The sequence below is a fragment of the Myotis daubentonii genome, chromosome 11 (assembly GCF_963259705.1).
Source record: "Myotis daubentonii chromosome 11, mMyoDau2.1, whole genome shotgun sequence".
NCBI lineage: Eukaryota > Metazoa > Chordata > Mammalia > Chiroptera > Vespertilionidae > Myotis > Myotis daubentonii.
In genome coordinates, this window is record NC_081850.1 from 50,959,247 (window position 1) to 50,979,543 (window position 20,297).

The following is a 20,297-nucleotide window of genomic DNA, read 5'->3' on the forward strand; positions in this document are numbered from 1 at the left end:
TGTGGAAGTGGAATTCCTGCGATGTTGCAAGAAAATGAATTTTCTGAGACTCTTGAGGGAGGAGGAATGATCTTTATTTCTGTGGAATTGAACCCCTAGATTTCCAATGTCCCATTTCCCTCCTTCCCACCATGGAAAAAGTCCAATCTTGCCTTCAGCAGGCTAGAATTAAGGCCACTGCCCAGAGTCTCCACTTCATATTAAAGCACAGTCCAATCCAGCATCTGGCTAGCTTAGCTTGTGTTCCCAGCTCCAGTCCATTGCATGCTTAAGGCCTCATGGTGGGCAAGTGCAGGTCAAAGAGCAAGAGAGCTCAAGAGAGAGGAACTCTTTGGGGACTGTAACCAGGAGCTTAACCAATTAACCCTTCAAGACTTCATGTGCTTGCAGTGGCTTCACCCCCTTAGCCAATTATCTTTTTCCCAGGGTAGACTGGCAAACAAGGACCTTCCCTATGACACCCAGACTTCACTGCACATGTGCTTATCTTCCTCTTTGTTGGGTTCCTTCCCCCAGTGATCTGCAGGGTATGGACAGGTGGTTCCCTGGGAAGCTTGAAGCTGTAGTTTCCTGGTGAAGCTGCCCAGATGACCATGCTTATTATGTCTGGCCTCCCCTTTGCTCTCTTCATATTATTAATATTAATACCTAGCTAATTATGACAATAACTGAAAGAAAAGCCTGAACAGGGTTGTCAAAATTTATGAAGTGGAGATGGAAATTATAACAAAACAGCCATAGAAGGCACAGCAGGAAGGCAGCAAATTCTCTGCTCATTCTTCACCAACCCCGCCATCCTTTCTGGAAATGCTCCTAGTTTGGTATGAAGTCTAGGAGCACACTCTAAGGCAGTCCTAAAGAAAAGGAGTTTATTGGCTTCTGCTCAAGATGGTGGAGGAGGTAAACAATGTGCTTACCTCCTCCCTCGACCACATCAAAATTACAACTAAACTACAGATCCATCACTGAGAATCACCTGAAGTCTAGCTGAAAAGAAGTTCTATAACCAAGGATACACAGAAAAGCCCATCGAGGGAGCTGAGAAACAAAACGATTATTATAAAGAAAAGAAGTTTCTTACAGATATACGAAAAAGTCTCCCACAACAAGGGCAAAGTCATGGTAGTTCTGGTTTAGATGGAAGAAAGGCTTCTTCCAACATTTTCATAGTCTCTTGTTCAAAAGTCTGAATTAACTGTAGGACTAAGAGTGTGAGGATAGTACCACTCCATAGCATCAGTAACAATTACAGTGGATTCAGCAAGCAAAGTTAGAAATAAACAGAGATATTTTCATGGTCCTTTTTCCAGGTTCTTGCTAAGACAGTAGGCAATATGGCAGAAAAGAGAAAGCAAGAGGAGCTAAAGAGAAAAAAAGTGAGGCCAGGTAGCAGGAAAGTACCCACCAGCAGGTTGTCATACACACTTTGTACACTAACTCCATGTCTGAGGTGGTAATCAAACCGTTGCCTTCATTATGGCCTGACATTTGGTAATTTTCCACGTTTCCCCACATTGCCAATGGAATGTAAATCCCAAGGGAGTAAGCCAGATGTCTGGATGGTCAACCATCATATTCTCAGGGATTAGAAGAGAACACAGTAGGTAACAGATACTCAACAAAGGTATGCTGAATGAAAGGAAGGGATGCCTTCCTTCTCTGTCTTAGCAACAATAAAATTCAATGATTTTTAAGAGTTGTGAAACTATCACCATATCTAATTTGGGTACCATTGTAATTAACCTAGTATTAATAACAAGAACAAAGGAGCAAAGAAGGCCAGATATTACAGGCATGTCATTTGGGCAGCTTCACCAGGAAGCTAAAGCTTTACATTCCCCAGGGAGCCACCGATCTGTTCCCCACAGATTGCAGGGGGAAGGGACTGGACAGGGAGAAGGATATACGGACGCATGCCCAGTAAAGTACCCGGGAAGGTACTTGTCTGTCAGTCACACCTGGGAACAGATCATTGGCCAGAGTGGGCATAGCCACTGCAAGGAGGAGGACATTTGGGATAGTTAATTCTCTGAACAAAGAAGCTCTTGTACTCCTGGTTCCTCTTATGCTTTTGGGACTCGGATTGCTCGAGGTGTGCTCCCCAGTATTTGCCCTCATTAGTGTTTCCACTCTCTGACTGAATCCTGACTGATAGAATATACTTGTCACAATTAAGGTTGACCCATAGAATCCACAGCTTCCAAGAGAAAAAACAGGAGATATAGAAACTTTATCAATCTAATAGAAAACAGAAAAAGATGGGGAGAAAACAAAAAGTTTATGGACCCATGTATATGCACTGTAGGGGTGGGAAAGAGATTAACCAGGAACTTAGATGCACATATGCATAGCCCATGGACACAGACCGTAGCTGATGAAGGCCTAGGAGGGGCCGGTGTGGGGTGAAGGGGGTCAATGGGAAAAAAAACACAAAGGAAATATCTGTAATACTTTCAACAATAAAGATAAATTAAAAAAAAAAGAAATGAACAGTAAAGATACAAACCAACTAAATGATAAAAGTTGCCTCTGGTGAGGGACTTGAAATAAAGCCTCTATGGTACCTTTAACATTCAAAATGAAGATAATATACATAGTGTTCTTCAGCTTGTTTTTTGTTTTACTTATCTTTAAAAAAGATTTTTTTTTTTTTTATTGATTTCAGAGAGGAAGGGAGAGGGAGAGATAGAAACATCAATGATGAGAGAAAATCATTGATCGGCTGCCTCCTGCAGGCCCCACGCTGGGGATTGAGCTTGCAACGCAGGCATGTGCCTTGACCAGGATTTGAACCATGCCCTCCTGGTTCATAGGTCAATGCTTAACCACTGAGCCATACCAGTCAGACTAGAATTTTTAAAGACATTTTACTTATCTCTTGGTTATTTTTACTGTGGTTGCATTGTAACTGTAAATTAAATCTAACATATGCATTAAAAACTATCCTACCTATGCACTCCCACAGCATACTATGGTTTTCCATCAAAGCACTTGCCACACTTTATTATCTATTGTTTATTTAGTTACCTGCCTTCACATATGCACTCTAATCTCAATCAAGACAGGGACCATTTCTATCTCATTCACTATGAATTCCTTAGTCCTAACATGATGCTTCCTATTAGGTTATATATGCAGAAGTATGGGTAAATTATCTCCAATGCTAGCATAAGGCCTGACACGTGAGTTGTTTATTGAATCAATATGGAAGAATGGAATTCGCACCAGTCTGTTAGTGTCTCACCCATCCCAGGAAATTCTAAAGGAATGTCTTGCATGGGCTTACAGTCTTCAGGGGCGGAAGCTACTCTGTAGTCACTAGGGTGTTATTTTGTGACTTCACTCTGAGCACAACTAGGAAGTGGAGGTTCACTGTTGGTGGTATACTCTCACTCCTCACTCCAGAGCCTGTAGTCTGGTTTGCAGACAATCAGCAGAAAAGTTATCCACCTGCTTTTTAAAAATATATGTTTTATTGATTTTTTACAGAGAGGAAGGGAGAGGGAAAGAGAGTTAGAAACCTCGATGAGAGAGAAACATTGATCAGCTGCCTCCTGCACACCCCCTACTGGGGATGTGACCGAAACTCAGGTACATGCCCTTCACCAGAATCGAACCTGGGACCCTTCAGTCCGCAGGCTGATGCTCCATCCACCCAGCCAAAGTGGTTAGGGCGGTTATCCAAATGCTTTAATGCAATTTCCAAAAACTGACTCACATCAGGAAAGGCATGTAGGCACTTGGAGTCTGAAAAGAAATTGCCAGATCCACTCACCTGAATTCCCTCCCAGTACCATCTCCCTTCTGTTTCCCAAAGTCTGTGCTTACCTCCAGCACAAAGCACTTCAATATGGGGGGGTGGGGGGTGGGGGTGGGGGGGGTGGGAGTGGGGGGATAACGACACATATGTAATACCTTAATCAATAAAGAAAAAAATCAGTAAAAAAACATTATTCACTGTAAAAATAAATAAAATATACCATGAAGTATATTAAAAAAAAGGCATTTCAATACAAATGTACCTAATGGCCATTATCCATCATCATATGCATCAAAAGCTGAATGGAAACACCTGAATTAAAGCCTAAAGTCATTCAGTCCAAGTCTCCTTCCCACATTTTCAGATATTTTGGAAGTGACCTGCAGAGTCAGCATGAACTTTCTTGCAGCTCTGAGTGTTTTGTAATCATTTGTGTACATCTGTTCTCACCCGTGTCCCACCCCCAACACCGTGGGCTGTGAAGTATTTAAAGGCAAGGCCTGTATCTTATTTCTGAATCGCTGATGTCAGCACAAAACAGTAGCCATAACTACTAATAGAAATAAATGGACAGCGACTTGTTTCTTCAGCTTTGAATCTAAATAGATGTGTACCCCTAAGTAAGTCATTTCACCTCACTTAGACTCAGTTTCCCCAGTTGGGTCCTCAAGTGTCAGGGCCAGCCTGACAGGGTTGAGCAGGGCTGAGGCAGGGAGGTGGGAATTGAGAAAAGAAAGACAGGAAAGCGGGGTCAGGAGGACCCCAGTTCTCTCGATGAACTGAAGCGAGTTTATTAGCTATACAATCCTATTTATACACAACATACTGAATAGGAAGTCTGTCAAGAGGAATGTGTTCTTTGTTCCTCTTAATCTCTAAGGGGGAGATACAGCAGAAGAACAAGTTCTCAGTACAGCATATCTCAGTAAATAGTTACAGACTTCTTGGCAAGCTATGAAAGGCTGTTCTCATTCTACAAATGTTACTCCCATTCTACTGATAATCGCTATCCAAACAAGTCTGGGAAAACTGTGTGGATAAGGGTCCCAGCCTTGCTAGCCCCTGCAGGTGCAAGGACCTTGCCAGCTTACATCTGGCCCCCAACACTCAAGGTCACCCTCAAACTCTGACAACCACTAGTCCAGTGGTTCCCAACCTTTTTTTGTCCATGCCCCACCTAAGCATCTCTAAAATCCTGATGCCCCCCCCCCGACATAAAATTCTTATTATTCAAAAAGTGAACTTCTATTCATGTGGAGGAAGCCTAAAAGGCCATTAACTTGGTCTAAACAAGCTTCCAAAGAACATGACATCCATGAAAGAGAAAAATAAAAGAACATGAGGGCAGTTGAAGTACTGAGGAAGAAATTGTTAAAAAAAAATAATATGAAATGATATGAAAAAATAGCAAATAAAGTTTCAAAACTGGAATGCATAAATATATCACAATATATATTTACATACTGTATATGAGGCCCTTAGAACCACAAGAAATGCAAAAACTTCACTGTTAATAACTCATTCTTGAATTGCTCCCCTTCAAAATCAAATTGCCCCCCTGGGGGCATGTGCCCCACGTTGGGAACCACTGCTCTAGTCTGAAATGCTGTGGGGATCTTGCCATAAACCCCGCGTTCCCAGCAGTCTACCCGTGTTGATTAAAAGAAGGGGTAAAAAAACCAACGGGAAAACACGTCCTGAACAGGTTTCCTGTCCTAAGGGGGGCGCCACTGCCGACCACTCACCCTCCTTAAACCAGGGGGCCATGTAGCTCAGGATGTAGGTAGGGTCCAGAATCTTGGTGACATAGTCCCGGAAGGCGTGCAGATTCCGCCGCTCCTCGGCCGTCATGCCTGCAGCTGGGCTCCCGCAAAGACCCTCCTCACCAGCGCCCCACTTTTAAAGCGCACAGCGAGCAGGAGTTGCTTTTTCAGGATGCCGGCGGGGAGAGGCAGAGCTGCCGGGGAAATCGAAACCGCAACTAGCGGAGAGGGGCAGGGCAACGCCAGGGCGCAGCCTCCCCGCCCCGCCTTCCCCACGCGGTTTCCTTTCCTCTCCAGCTCCCTGCTTTTCCCACCTGTGGGGACCCGTGGGGGTTGCTTTTTTGATTTTCATTTTATCTTATTTTTTTTTGTTTTGCTAATATAGGGGTAAAGTTTAGATTAAATAAAGTGCACAGATTTGAAGGGTACAATTCTGAGTTTTCAGAAACGTTTACAGTGGAACCGCTTCCCCCGGGTTGTGCGGGCGTATGTTTAACTTCACAGGAAACTGCCACCTGTTTTCCCAGATCCTTACCACTTGCATTCCCACCGGTAGAGTAAGAGGAAGGAACTAGATACACACCCAGTAAATACACACCCTGGCCAGTTTTCTTGTTTATGTAACTTGGTGTATTGTGGTTCTAATTTTTAACTCCTCGATAATGATGTTGGGCACATTCTCATGTACTTATTGGCCACTTTTTTTTTTTTTTTTTTTTTTTTTTGGTGTGTGAAGCATTTGCTCCTCGGTTTTGCCTGAGTGGTTTTTGTTAGTATTATAGATTTACAGGTTTATTATTTATTTATTCTGGAAACAAGCCCATTGTCAAATATATGTATCCCAATGTCTTCTCCTAGTCTGTGATTTACCGGTTAATTTTCTTAAAGTTGTCTTGAGCAAAAGTTTGTTTTTGTGAAATCCAAACTTCAGTTTTTTCTCTGTGTACTGCTTTTTGTGTCTTCTAATAAATCTTTGCCTACTCCTAGGTCATTAAGGTATTCTTTGTCTTTTATTTCTTTGACAGTTGGGTCTATGATAATTTCAAATTAATTTTGTTGTGCTATGAGGTAGGGGGTCAATGTTTCATTTTTTACTTCTAATTGTTACAGCACAAAGTATTTCATTTGTTGAAAATTTTTTCTGCTCCCATTGAATAGCTTTGGCACCTTTGTAAAAAAAAAAAAAAGACTATGTATGCAGGTGTATTTTTAACTCTAATTAGTTCCATTTGTGCGCTGACACTGCTTTATTCTGCTTTGTAAAGATTATACTGGATCTCTGCATTTTGTTATGACATAAGAATAAATGTCAATTTCCCCCGCTTGCCACACACACCCACACACACACACACACACACACACACACAGGTGATTAGGATTTTGACCAGGACTGCATTGAACCTATAGATAAACTTTGGGAGAATTGACATTTTAACAACATTGAATTCTAATCTATGAATTTGTTTTCTATACTTTCAGTAGTATTTTAAGTTTTAACAGTACAGGTTTTGCCCTGGCCAGTGTGGTTCAGTTGGTTGGGGTGCTGTCCTGTATACCAAAAGGTGGCCAGTTTGATCCCCGGTGTCAGGGCACATACTGGGTTGGGGTGCATGAGGGAGGTAGCTGATCAATGTTTCTCTCCCTTAACTATTTTATGTTCTTTAATGCTACTCTAAATAGAATTGTTTCTAAGGTTTCATTTTCAAATTGTTTGTTGATAGTAGATAGAAATACAAGTTTGTTTGTTTTTACCTTGTTTTATGCAACACTGCTAAATTCACTTATTGGGTCTAGGAATTGTTCTGTAGATTCCTTAAATTTTCCTAGGTAAATAGTCATGTAACTTGTGAATACATGGTTTTTACTTCTTCCTTTCCAATCTTTTAAAAAATTTTTAAAATATTTTATTGATTTCAGAGAGGGAGAGGGAAACAGAAACATCAACAATGAGAATCAGTAATCAACTGCTTCCTGCACGCCCCCTACTGGGTATTGAGTCTGCAACCGGGGCATGTGCCCTTGACCAGAATCGAACTCCAGCACCCTCAGTCTGCAGGCCAACTCTATCCACTGAGCCAAACCAGCTAGGGCTCCTTTCCAATCTTTATGTCCTGTATTTTGTTCCCTCATTACACCACCCATGACCTCCAATAGCAAGTTGAATTAAAGTGGTGAGGGGGTGACATCCTTATTACTAATTCCAGCAGGGAAATGATCTGTTTCACTTTAATTACAATGTTGGGCATAGGTTTTTCTCAGATGCCCTTTATCAGATTGATATTCTTTTATTCCAGGTTTACTCTGCTTTTATCATAAATGGGTGTTGAATTTTTCAAATTTTTTAAAAATGTATTTTTATTGATTTCAGGGAGAGATAGAAACATCAATGATGAGAGAGAATCATCCATCAGCCTCCTCCTGCACACTCCTTAATGGGGGTGGAGCCTGGAACCTGGGCATGTGCCCTTGACCCAAATCAAACACGGGACCCTTCAGTGTGCAGGCTGATGCTCTATCCACTAAGCCAAACCGGCTAGGGCCAAATGTGGTTTTTTTCGCATCAATTGAGGTGATCATATATTAATGAACAAAGTGAATTTCATTGATTTTTTAAAAATATATATTTATTGATTTTAGAGAGGGAGAGGGAGACAGAAACATCAATGATAAGAGAGAATCATTGGTAGGCTGCCTCCTGCATGCCCCCCACTGGGGATTAAGCCTGCAACCCAGGCATGTGCCCTTGACCAGAATCGAACCCGGAACCCGGGACCCTTCAGTCCTCAGGCTGACGCTCTATTCACTGAGCCAAACCAACCAGGGCGAATTTCATTGATTCAACCTAATCTCTGGGATAAATCCCATTTGGTCATGATATAGCATTTTTAATTCAATTAGCTATTTTTTTTGTGTGCTAATAAGAGATATTGGTCTATTTTTCTTATAATGTAAGGATTATGCTGGTCAAGAGTGTAATACTTCTTAAATGTTTAAGAGAATTCACAACGAAACTATTTGGCTTGGAGTTTTCTTTGAAGATACCTTGATTCAATTTCTTTACTAGATATACAGCAATTCTGATTTTAAATTTTATCAAGTCAGTTTTGGTAAGTTGTGCTTTTTAAGGAATTTGACCATTTTCTCTAAATTATTAAATTTACTGGCATAGTTATTTTTATATTCCTACTGATCAAAAAATCAGTGTTGCCAAGAATTTAATAATTTTTATTTTTTCAAAAAACCAACTTTGACTTTGATACTTTAAAAAAATTATTTTATTTTCTATTTAATACATTTCTAATCATTATTCTTTTCTCTTACTTCCTTTGGGTTTAATTTGCTTTTACTAGTTTGTTAAGGTGTAAGTTTAGATGACCAATTTTATACATTTTTCTTTCCAATATAAGTATTTGAGGCTAAAATTTCCCTTCTCAGCTGAGTTCTAGCATCCCCATCACTTGATATTATGCTGTTTTCAATGTCATTCCTTTTTAGTGTATATTATTCCTGTGATTTCTTCTTTAACCTATGAGTTAATTATAGAAGTGTGTGTATTTTTCAAATATTGGGAATTTCCTAAACATTTGAGGGTTATTGACTTCTGATTTTAGTGTTGAGATGTTCATTATGTTTTAAGACTTTGATCTTCTGAAATTTATTGAAACTTGTTTTATAGCCCAGCATATAGACTGGATCATCATTTAAGAATATTTATGTTGCAGTTCTTGGGTAATGCTTTATAAATATCAATTAGGTTAAGTTACAGTTGGCTCTAGTCGCCTACATTAATACTTTCTGTCTACCTGTTCTGTCAAGTACTGACAGGGGGTGTTAAAATCTCCAACTATGGATATTTGTCCATTTGTCCCTTTCGTCCTATTGGTTTTTGCACCATAATTTGATAGCTGTTATTAGATGCATAACATTTAGGGGTGTGATGGTACCATGTATTAAGATGGGGTTTCATTGTGTTTAACTGAAAACATCATGTAAAATCAGAATGTGGAATAAAATAGCATTAAGTTTGGAATACTTAAGAATAACTACAGTCATTTTATAATTTTAAAATATAGTCCTTGGTCAACTAGTCTTCCCATAATTTGTCATCAATTTCTGAACTTATTAAAAATTATCAAATCAATGTTAGATTCTTGTCATTTTAAACCAGTTTCCTACTGCCCTTAAGATAAACACAAACTCTAAACATGGCCTACAAAGCTTGGCCCCAAAGTCTTTGGCCTTTAGCTAACCCAGTCTTGGACTACTTCAGGCTTCCCTTCTGCCTTTGGACCTTTGCACATCTTTTCCTTTCATAACAACTCCATGTCTACCTATTTACTGGATTTCAGTTCAACCATCACTTCCACTTGAGAGTAGAGCCCTATTGTATGCTTTTAGAGCAAATTATACTTTCTCACCAGAGAACTTAGTTATATGTCATCTGTTTTGTTCTATCACTGAATCCCTAGTACAGAACCCTTCACACAGCAAGTATTCCAATTTCTGTTAACAATGAATGAACATAGTAGCAAGGTAAATTTGAAGGCTAAGTTTAGATTTAATCCAAGTTCTGCTGTTTACTGGCAATCCTACATCACACTATAGATGTAGAGCAGTTTTTATCTCTAAAACTGGATAAAACATAAACACAGTCACTTTGTGTAAAAGAACTACCAATGTAAAAGTCTGGTAAGGGTTTTTGTTTGTTTTTAGTAAGCTAAATGCCACATAACTGCATTTTTCTGTAGAAGGCAAATATTATACTTTTCACAATCAGGTTAAATAACTAAAATAAAATTGTGAAATGCACTTCACCTGAAATTCAGAATTTATAACACAAGTATATCCTTAATTATTTTTTAGTAAAATAGTTTCTTAAAAATTTACCAGCCACTCACTATATAGGAAAATTTCTAGATTTTAAAGTGTTACTGTTTATTTTTTTCTTTCATTGATTATACACTTTTTTACTGGCAGATCAGATAAACAAGTATATAAAAGAAATATTTAAACTATTCTTTTGGCAGAGGATAAACTGTGCAGATTAAATGTCTCAATTTAACCTTAAGTAATGGTTGGGAATCATACAAATTTTTAAGAAGAAAAATAAAGACTATCTAAACAGATTCTCTTAGTTTATAACACACTTCCAGAATAACTCTCAGAAAAAAAAATTCAAAAATACTCTACTTTAAAATTGTCAATACCATATGGCTTTATGAAATAACTTCTAAAATTATATATTTTTATTTAAAAAGGATCCCAAGTTTTAAATAAACTGCTAGCAATAACAATTTCTTCACTTAAAAGTGCATATTTGAGGGTGCGACATACTTTTTGAACAAATAATTTTTACAAATTTTTAACACATAAAAAAAAATAAATCACAAAATATTTTTAAGGGGGAAAAGTTTTCACCAAAACTCATCTTTATATAGATTGCAATAGATGACACTTTTCCTTTTTCTTCTTTTTATAGCATCAGAATTCTCAATGAGGTGCTTTGGCAGTTTTAAGATATATCATAGTCTCCACCAAGACATACTGGCATTAATGATTTCCGTGGAGATGACAATTGCCTTGATGACTCAGTGTGAATAGACACATTTCTGGGCTGGTTCTCCAAATCAGCAGCAAAGGTGCTCTCTTCTCTTACATTGAGAGTTTGTTCAAGTGAAGCTGGCTGGAGTGGAATATTATCTACAGTTTTGTTGGCATTATTTAAGTCGTTAAGAGTGGTAATATCACACTCTTTGTCCAGAACACTGACTTCATCTTCTATTGTAACTATATCTTCAGTTTCAAATGTTTCCAAAGGAGCCAAAAATTCACTTTGTAGAGGGTCTTGAGGACCACTATTGTCACATTCTGTATCCTCCTTTACTTCAGAATCCTTATCACTATCACTGTCAATGGTAATTACAACTGGGGAATGTGAAGCACTATCTCCATGGTGTTTCTTATGCTTCTTCTTATGTTTCTTCTTTTTCTTTTTATGATGTCTATTTGTATCAGTAGCTTTCCCTTCATAAATTATCTCTACACTTAGGCTCCGGGTCCTCCTTTTCCTCTTCTTGTGTTTTGTGTCTCTGTCTGATAATCGGCTATCTGAAAAACTATCACTCTCATTTTTATAATTTCCACACAATTTTGATGATGATTTTTGGCAATGACCTTCCTTTACTTTAGAAGTAAACTCACGAGATGGTTGAGCCACTTCGTTAGTACCCTCCAAATGTCGTGTTTTGTATTTTCGTTTCCCTCCAGGCTTTTCATTTCTTACCCGGTCCGGCCCTGTAGATGCAGTCTTTGATCTATTACTAGATAGGCTCCTTGACCTGTGCCTTTCATAGTAGTAATATTTTCTTTCACTGTGATTATTTTTTTTCCTAGCATTTGTTCTTTCAGAAAAGGATTGAATTCTAAATTCTGGACTTGAAGATTGTCTGGAATAATGAGCTCTAGACAGAGTTCTCCTCCTGTAAGATGATTCATAGCCATCTCTATCCTTGTTTCTACTATAGTAAGTATACTCCCACTTATATCTCCTTCCATAATTATTTTTTAAATAATAATGATCTCTAGTTCTGCTCTGTGATCTTCTTTTACTATGATCACTGCTACGAGATCTTGATCTGCTTGTGCTTTCACTACTTAGAGAAAGAGTTTGGCTTTTTCTCGACCAACTACTATCTCTAGTTCTTGATCTTTTTTTGTCTCTTCTACTTCTAGGTTTACTACTCTCCCTGCTTCTGGATCGTTTTCTTTTCATTCTTTTCTTTCCATGATGCCTTCTACGATTCTTCTGATCATGCCCACTTCTACTCTGGGAACGTGAATCTGAACTTCTCGATCTTCCTCTCCTTCTGTGTCTATGGTTATATGGGGAATATACTCTGTCTACTCTGACAGATGAGCTCAGGTCTCTGGGAGAGGACAATGATGTACATTGTTTCTCTTCCTTCTTTGACTTGATTCTTGTACTGGAATCACAATGACCTTTATTTATTTGCTCATCCTTTCCAAGGACATAGCGTGGAGATGAACATCTGCTAACATCACTATCACCAGAACTGTAAGATTGTTCTTGTTCTTGTGTCTTCACAGTCTCCATTTTCTCATAAGAGCCTAATTCCTCAGAATCCGAGGACAGTTCAACAAGTTCTGGAGTCCTCTCAGCTAGTGGCTTAACAAACCCAACAATGACACAATTATCTGAAGAAGAATCACTGTCATTATTTAGGTCCTCATTGGTTTGTACTTCCTGTATCTGAGATGTGGCTCTTTCTGTTACAAGTTCTTCATCTGAACTATCAGAAGTATTTAAAAGGGAAGACATGACAGCATGTACTTGCTCTGAGCTTGAGTAAGATGGCCCTGGCGTCTCGTCATCCCATGGTGCCCGACTGACAGTGGCCACATTAACATCCATCTCTCGGGTCTCAGCCTCATCTGGGGAGATTGTTATGACAGAAGAATCCGAATGGCTACCTTCTTCGTAGGAAGGAGCAGGGCAATCATAATTAGCATGCTGATCAAAGGCTGCCATGTTAAAAGGAGACCTAGCAAAGCTGATGAATTCATGTATAAAATGCTCAGTCCGATTAAGTAAAAATGGCCTTAAATCAGACACAAATGCCTGACTCTCCAAGTCATAGCGAGTAACATTACTCATAATGATGTGCTGTACTATATTTACTAAAGATCCATGAGCTCCAAAAAGAACTGTAAGTTCGCGTTTTAACCAGGGGACTAATCTGTGAAGACAAGCTGGATTTCTACGGAAAAATTCAGCTGAAATATCCCTGTAGCGACCACCATCTTCAATATTTCTAACACGAGCACCAGCTCGATAGAGAGTTCGCCTAAAATTAATAATATCTTGCTCTTGAATTTTCCGCAAAGATCTTTCATCTGTAGTAGTTGGCCTCCTTGGAATCTGTCTCATAAATTGAGAAATTTCACCATCTCTGGGTCTTGTAGAAATGCCTAACCCTTCAAATAATACTCCACTATCTGGTGGAGTAGTTGTTCTTCTATTCATGGTTCTACTGGGTGAATAAAAAGCATTTCGTTCTCTTGTCATAGTTGTACGATAGCGAAATCTTCGACCATCAGGGGTGGCAAAAGAACCATTACATGATGAAGGCCTTAGGACGTACTCTTGGAAGTCATCTTCTGCCCTCACAGAATGGAAAATAGAATCAAAGGGCTGTTTACATAGCGGACATTCAGCTTTGTTTTTAGACCACTCTTGTACACAGCGAAAACAGAACTTATGTAAACAGCGATCTAAGTAAGACACGTTATCAAATCTATCCAAACAAATAGGACACTTAGAATCAGGAGATGCATCAGCTGGTACTGTCTGTTGCAATTTGCTAGTGCCAGCTTTAGGTGAAAAGTTGTCCATTTTATATTCCTTAGCTGCTGATGCCATTACCTGTAAAAGGGAAAAATTTGCATCAATAATCCTGTAAAAGAGAAATGACCAAACTTGCAAAAAAAATACAAACATACTTTGGTGAAAATAGTTCAGTATTTCATTATCTTTAAAGGGGCAGTGTAACCTACTAACATAATACTTAAGTACAAGTTCAAAAGATAAATTGTCTGGGTTTGAATCCTGAGTCCATACTAGCAGTATGCCTGTACAAGTTACTATCTCTATGCTTTAATTTCATCTGTAGATTACTGCATCACAGGGTTTGTGAAGATGTAAAAAACCCTTAGAAAAGGTGCCTAGTACATAATAAGCTCTCAAAATATTATATAACACTCTGTTATTCTTTTAAAAAATAATTTAGCCCTAGCTGGTTTGGCTCACTGGATAGTGTCAGCCTGCGGACTGAAAGATGCTGGGTTCAATTCCAGTCAAGGTCACATGCCCAGGTTGCGGGCTCCGTCCCCAGTAGGAGACATGCAGGAGACAGCCGATCAATGAGTCTCTCTCATCACTGATGTTTCTATCACTCTCCCCGTTTCCCTTCCTCTCTGAAATCAATAAAAATAAATTTTTAAAAAATAATGAGAAATATTTGATATATACAAAAAAGTACAAAGAAAAATATTCCAAGAATCCATGTATCTACCACTCAGATTTAACAGCATTTTCTCTGGTTAGTCCAGATTTCTAAAAAAATCTCCCTTATGTATCCTCCTATCCTCTGTAGAAAACAAAGACCCCAAAACATGAAAGTCCTCAGTTGGTGTTATTTCTATGTATAGTTTATATCTTTCATATACATACCACAAATAATATAGACTACTGATTTATTTGTGGTGTTGTATATGCACCTTTAAAAATAGCTTTAGTAATAACTTTCTATGGTGACAGGTGGTTACTAGGCTTATTGTGGTAATCACATAGTAGATATATAAATGTTGAATTACTATATTGTACACCTGAAAAATAATATTGTATGTCAACTATACTTGAACTTAAAAAAAAAGCATTAGTGAGATAATTTGCATACCAGAAAGTTCACCTGTTTAAACCAATTCTGTGTTTTTTAGTGAAATATTCTTTTAAATACAAAAAGGACTTTTAGTGAAAATTAAATTAAATACTAAATGTAAAACCACCCAAGGGCAGTACATGGCTCACAGCAAATGCTCACTAAATATTATTATGCTGTGATTATTATTACTACACTATTGTTACTATGCTATTATAGTCAGTTAATCACTGATTTCCTTTCAACCCCCTTAAACAGCCTTTCTTAGCCTTTTTATTTAATCAAAAGTCAGCCAAAATGTGTCCTGAATTATGCTTTCAGTCCCTTTCCCTTATTATCTTTCCCACAAGGATCATCAGAATCTTAAAGATTAGGTTTGTTTATTTTAAATTCATCAGTTTATATTGTCTATAACTTAACAAATGAATTTGCCAGAGCTGAAATCTAATTTGCATTACATTTTAGCTTTATTATCTTATAAAATTCATCTAGCTGCATTTTACACAAATCATTTTATATATGTTAAATATTAGTTTCTTCCTTTACGTTTTCCTGAGCCTATTATTAATCTTAAAAAAATTTTTTTTAATTGATTTTAGAGAAGAGTAAGGAAGAGGGATAAAGAGAGCAGCATCAATGATGGGAGAGAATCATTGATTGGCTGCCCCCTGCATGCCAGGAATTGAACCTTAACCACCTAATTCATAGGTTGATGCTCAATCACTGAGACAAGTGGCCTAGATTATTACTCATCTTTCTCTACTCCTCTATTACAGGAACTCCCACCACTAGTCAGCTACTGTCAAGTTAGTCAAATAACAGAACTGTGATTTTCTAAACAATAGACTCATTGGTTACACCAAGTTCTAACAAAAACAAACAAACCCCACAACAAAACTCTGAAATTGTAAAGTATTTCATCATAGATTTCACATTAAATGTGCTCATCTAGGGCATCTTAACTTTCTCAGAGCAGTAACTTAATAGGAACTCAGTGCTGAACAAGTTTCTTCAAGGGGTCCAACTATTTCTAGTTTTCTATTTTCTACAGTGGAAATGCAAAAATCACCACTGTCCTTAAAAGAATAGAATCATAAATATAGAACACCAATCGTTTTTCTGTCAACATATTTACATTCTGAAACCTTAATATTGCATACATTTCTCAGCATTTCCTCCTATGTCTATTTTTTATTGTCCTACTCAGGAAAAAATAACAGACAACAAACCTTTAGGATAAGGCACAACTAAAAAAATTAGCCTGCTATAATTGGTCAAACATTGAATTAACATACCCCTAATGCCTTGGCAGAGACAGACCAAATGATCTCGAGGGGCTTATACGAGAGGTTCCCCATCCCTGCTCTCTATATAATAAAGGGGTTATTAGACTTTTAAATACATTGTTTCTAATTTTCTATTTATTGATTTTAGAGAGAGAGGAAGGAAAAGAGAAGCATCTATTTGTTGTTCCACTTATTTATACATTCATTGGTTGATTCTTTTTTTAAAAGGTTTTTTAAATTGACTTTTAGAGAGAGCAAGGGAGAGGAAAAAAGAAACATCGATCAGCTGCCAGGTTCGAGCCGAAACCTGGGCATGTGCCCTGACTAGGAATCCAACTGGCAACCTTCCGGTGAACCAACTGAGCGACACCAGCCAGGGCCATTGGTTGACTATAGTTTTGCATGTCACTGATTAAAAACAAACGAATCTCACCCCCAATCTTCACCACAATTAAATTACCTACCAAAACTTCCATTCACTTTCCACTTCTATTCACTAAGTCACTATGCCTCATCTCAGTCCCGCCCCCTTCCAGTGTAGGAAACTGCGGGCCACGAGGAGCCACACTGACTGACTGGGCAGCCGGCCCACGGTGTCTAACACTGCACGGACAACTCCATCAGGCACGGACTATGTCCACGCTTCCTTTGGTTGAGAACTGCCACCGGCCAGGATCTAACACAATCACCACGTGCATTACATTATCACAACGAACTAAAATACTGTTATTCCCATTTTACACACAGGCTCAGAGAGGTTAGAGTGGTTCTCAACCTTCCTAATGCCGCGACCCTTTAATACAGTTCCTCATGTTGTGGTGACCCCCAATTTCATTGTTACAAATTGAACATAATTAAAGCAGAGTGATTAATCACAAAAACAATATGTAATTATATGTGTTTTCCGATGGTCTTAGGCGACCCCGGTGAAAGGGTCGCGACCCACAGGTTGAGAACCGCTGGTTAGAGAATCCGTCCGTCACACCTCTGAGAGTGGAAACGCCACGGTTCAGACTCGAACATTTAGTGCTGGTGCCCCCATCCCTCAGAGACCAAGGTCTTTCCAGGACACGGCTCGGCTTGTCGCCCTCCCCGCCCCAGCACCGACCCACAGGTGCGCTGCAGGTGTCCCGCCGTGCCCGCCGAGGCCCGGACGGCCTCTCAGCTCCCGAGTCTACGGAGTCTACCGGCCTCCCTCTGGGAGCTCCGGCTCGCCCTGCCCTTCCGACCCCCGCGCCCCATTGTTCCCGACCTCACTCACCTCGGAGAAGGTCGGCGAATGCCGGGCTGGGGCACTGGTGGCCAGCTCCCGACGGCCGAGGAAGCCAGGTCGGTGACGGCAGGATCCGCGAAGGCGTACCCGGCGACTTCTCCGCGGACCCTCCGGCGTCGGGGCGTGCGGGGGCGCTTCACCCTCCTCGCGAGACAGCGGAGACCCCGGCGGCTGTTGCGACCCCTGTGACGTAAAGCGCTCATCACCAATAGTAGCTGGGAGGCGGCGGCAAGAGCCCAGCCCACCCCAACGCCCCCCGCGCGTCAAAACAAAACACCCGCCCGCGTGACGCATGCGCAGTAGGAGGGCGCCGGCACCGAGGGCGGAGCCAGGTGCGCTAGGCCCTTCCCCCCCCCACCCACCCACCCACCGCGTTCCTGGAGGGTAGCCCGCCGCCCACCCTCCCGGGCAGAAAACCCAAAGCTCCCTCCCCATCACCGACCTCGATGCTAATCTCTGGAGGTTACAAAGGCAGTAATTTAACGTTCGCTCCTAACTTGGCAGGGAAACACGATAACTAGCTGGTCTCCTCCAAACCTCACCAAACTTGGCGAGCAGTTACTAAAAGACTCTAGAGCAGCGGTTCTCAGCCTGTGGGTCGGGACCCCTTTGGGGGTCAAACGACCCTTCTCACAGGGGTCGCCTAAGGCCATCGGAAAACATATATAATTACATATTGTTTTTGTGATTGACCACTATGCTTTAATTATGTTCAATTTGTAACAATGAAAATACATCCTGCATATCAGGTATTTACGATTCATAACAGTAGCAAAATTACAGTTACGAAGTAGCAACGAAAATAACTTTATGGTTGGGGGGTCACCACAACGTGAGGAGCTGTATTAAAGAGTCGCGGCATTAGGAAGGTTGAGAACCACTGGTCTGGTGTGTAAAGGAACTGAGTGACAAGGAGGTGAAGTCACTTGACCTCCTAGGTCTAGGTCCTCCTAGACTCTAGAAAATAACACGGAGATGTGACTGGAACCCAAAGCCAGGGCCCAACCAGCAGCTACAGTCTTCAGACAGAAAGCGCTAGTCCAGTCGGGATACACAGGAGCCAGCCTGCGGACATGGCCTTGAAATCTCCGCCAAATAGACCGTTTTCCTATCAAGACGGCTTCCCCCTTTTCCCACCCCCGGGTCAGGGTTAAGACCCCATTGTTTGATGAGCTCGGAGATGGACGAGGGAGAGCGCTGCGCCCGGCGCGGCCCACTGCCCGGCCTCGGCCGCCAGCGTCCCCGACGCCGTGGGGTCGCCCCGGTGCAGCCGCGCGGGCCAAACCGCCGTCCTCCTGCCTCGTATGTGACACGCGCTCACGTTCCAGCGCAGCAAACACGGGCTGACTGGCAGGCAGTGTGCCGGGCACGGAGGCCACGTTACTTCGGAGAAGTTACCATTTACATTAAACCAGGCACTGCGTTATCAAAGACGTTTTGTTTCTTGAAGAAGGGCTCAGTTAACAGGGATCCCCACAACGATTTGTCACTGTTACATACATGTGGGTGGTATTGTTTCCGCCAACGATAAATATACGAAAGACTCTCAATATGAGGTGGGAACAGATGCAAGAGGAAACGTTAATCCTTCCAGAGTTAGACGCCGGTGTCATGTTTGAAATACGTATTAGTTTTTCAAATACACGTTAAAATGCACAAGACGGTACATTACCTTGCATTAAACTGCACTGCAACTGAAAGAACCCGCCGACGAGGTGCGCCTAACTCTCTAAACGGCCAAAAAGGCCACTGAAATCCTGTTCTCGTTGGTCTAATCCCGGCCGGAAAGGCGGGCAAGGCCCGCGGTCCGTAAGCCCGCCCCCGCTCCGGGCGGAAGAGCCGCCCCGCGCTCGGGAAAGGCCCCTGGAGGCGAGGGGGCGGGCGCTCGTGCCCGGATGTAGGATGGCCGCCGCCGCCGCCGCCGCCGCCGCCGCCCGACAGCCGCCGCCCCGGAGGTCACTCTAGGCCGGCAGGCCTGCCCGTTCCCGCGGATCGCCGTGGTCTCCTTACCATGAGGCCAGTGAGTCGCCGCACCCTGGACCGGATTTATTCCGTGGTAGGTCCCGGGTCTGGCGAGGCTCCACGGTGTCGGCTCCCTCGCCCCCGGGCGGAAGCCCCCGTATTCCTTCAGCGCCCAGAAACCCCAAGACCCATTCCTGAATTAAGCTCTCCACTCCCTCCCCGGACTCCGCCTCTTCCTGGAGGACACGCTCTTCCGCTTCTTACGTCAGGACAGTGGGTGGATTCGCCTCCGGAATTCCATTTATTCGTTGGTTACTGTAATTTCCACCTTAGCAACGTACATGGCAACCAATGGGGAGAGGGCAGCGAGGAAGCCCTACCCACAGTGAAATTTTTGCTGTTACTCCCCCTCTTGCATTTTTATTTAATTTTTTATTTATTCATTCATTTATATTTTTTAGGTGCTCCTCGCGATCGTATTACTTTCCTGGGGATATGTCATCTATGCATCGACAGTAGCCGCTCGGCGACAACTAAGGAAGAAATACCCTGACAAAATATTCGGGAATGAATGAAATTTTTAATTCCTCTAGATTTTATTCTATGCAAATACTTCACTTTAAGCTTACCTGACACATGTCTATATTTAAAGTAAAATCCATAATATAAAGTTTTCAAATTTATTATTGCATACAGTCCTTTATAATAAACCATGAATGTGCTAACTTTTCCAATACGTGTACTTTTAAGTTCTCATATAACAAAGCAACCTAGATCTGACAGCCTTTGAGTATC

At 41.1% G+C, this 20,297-nt stretch overlaps 3 protein-coding genes across 7 annotated transcripts in view; 1 reads left to right on the top strand and 2 right to left on the bottom strand.

Moving 5' to 3' along the window:
• Positions 1–19,684, bottom strand: part of RIGI (RNA sensor RIG-I) — a 59,709-nt gene extending 40,025 nt beyond the window's left edge. For 2 of the 4 annotated variants that reach the window (XM_059657103.1, XM_059657102.1), the window contains exon 1: positions 5,506–5,736. In XM_059657103.1, coding sequence (XP_059513086.1) covers positions 5,506–5,611 — 106 coding nt within the window. In that variant the 5' untranslated portion in view covers positions 5,612–5,736. Of the gene's footprint in view, positions 1–5,505; positions 5,737–17,528; positions 17,663–19,550 lie in introns of those variants that run through there. The other 2 variants (XM_059657105.1, XM_059657104.1) reach the window with 2 other exon arrangements.
• On the bottom strand, positions 10,714–19,691 carry TOPORS (TOP1 binding arginine/serine rich protein, E3 ubiquitin ligase). 2 transcript variants are annotated; one of them, XM_059657100.1, is made up of 3 exons: positions 19,551–19,691; positions 17,529–17,723; positions 10,714–13,966 (listed from the first exon to the last, which is right to left on the bottom strand). In XM_059657100.1, the coding sequence occupies exons 1-3, from the start codon at positions 19,551–19,553 to the stop codon at positions 11,036–11,038; spliced, it is 3,129 nt and encodes a 1,042-aa protein (XP_059513083.1). In that variant the 5' UTR covers positions 19,554–19,691; the 3' UTR covers positions 10,714–11,035. The 2 variants fall into 2 exon arrangements, with proteins under 2 accessions (XP_059513083.1, XP_059513084.1); XM_059657101.1 differs by lacking the exon at positions 17,529–17,723 and having other exon boundaries at positions 19,551–19,685.
• SMIM27 (small integral membrane protein 27) lies at positions 19,405–20,236 on the top strand. Its single transcript, XM_059657114.1, has 2 exons — positions 19,405–19,596; positions 19,964–20,236. The coding sequence occupies exons 1-2, from the start codon at positions 19,552–19,554 to the stop codon at positions 20,075–20,077; spliced, it is 159 nt and encodes a 52-aa protein (XP_059513097.1). The 5' UTR covers positions 19,405–19,551; the 3' UTR covers positions 20,078–20,236.
• Positions 20,237–20,297: the final 61 nt, after the last annotated feature.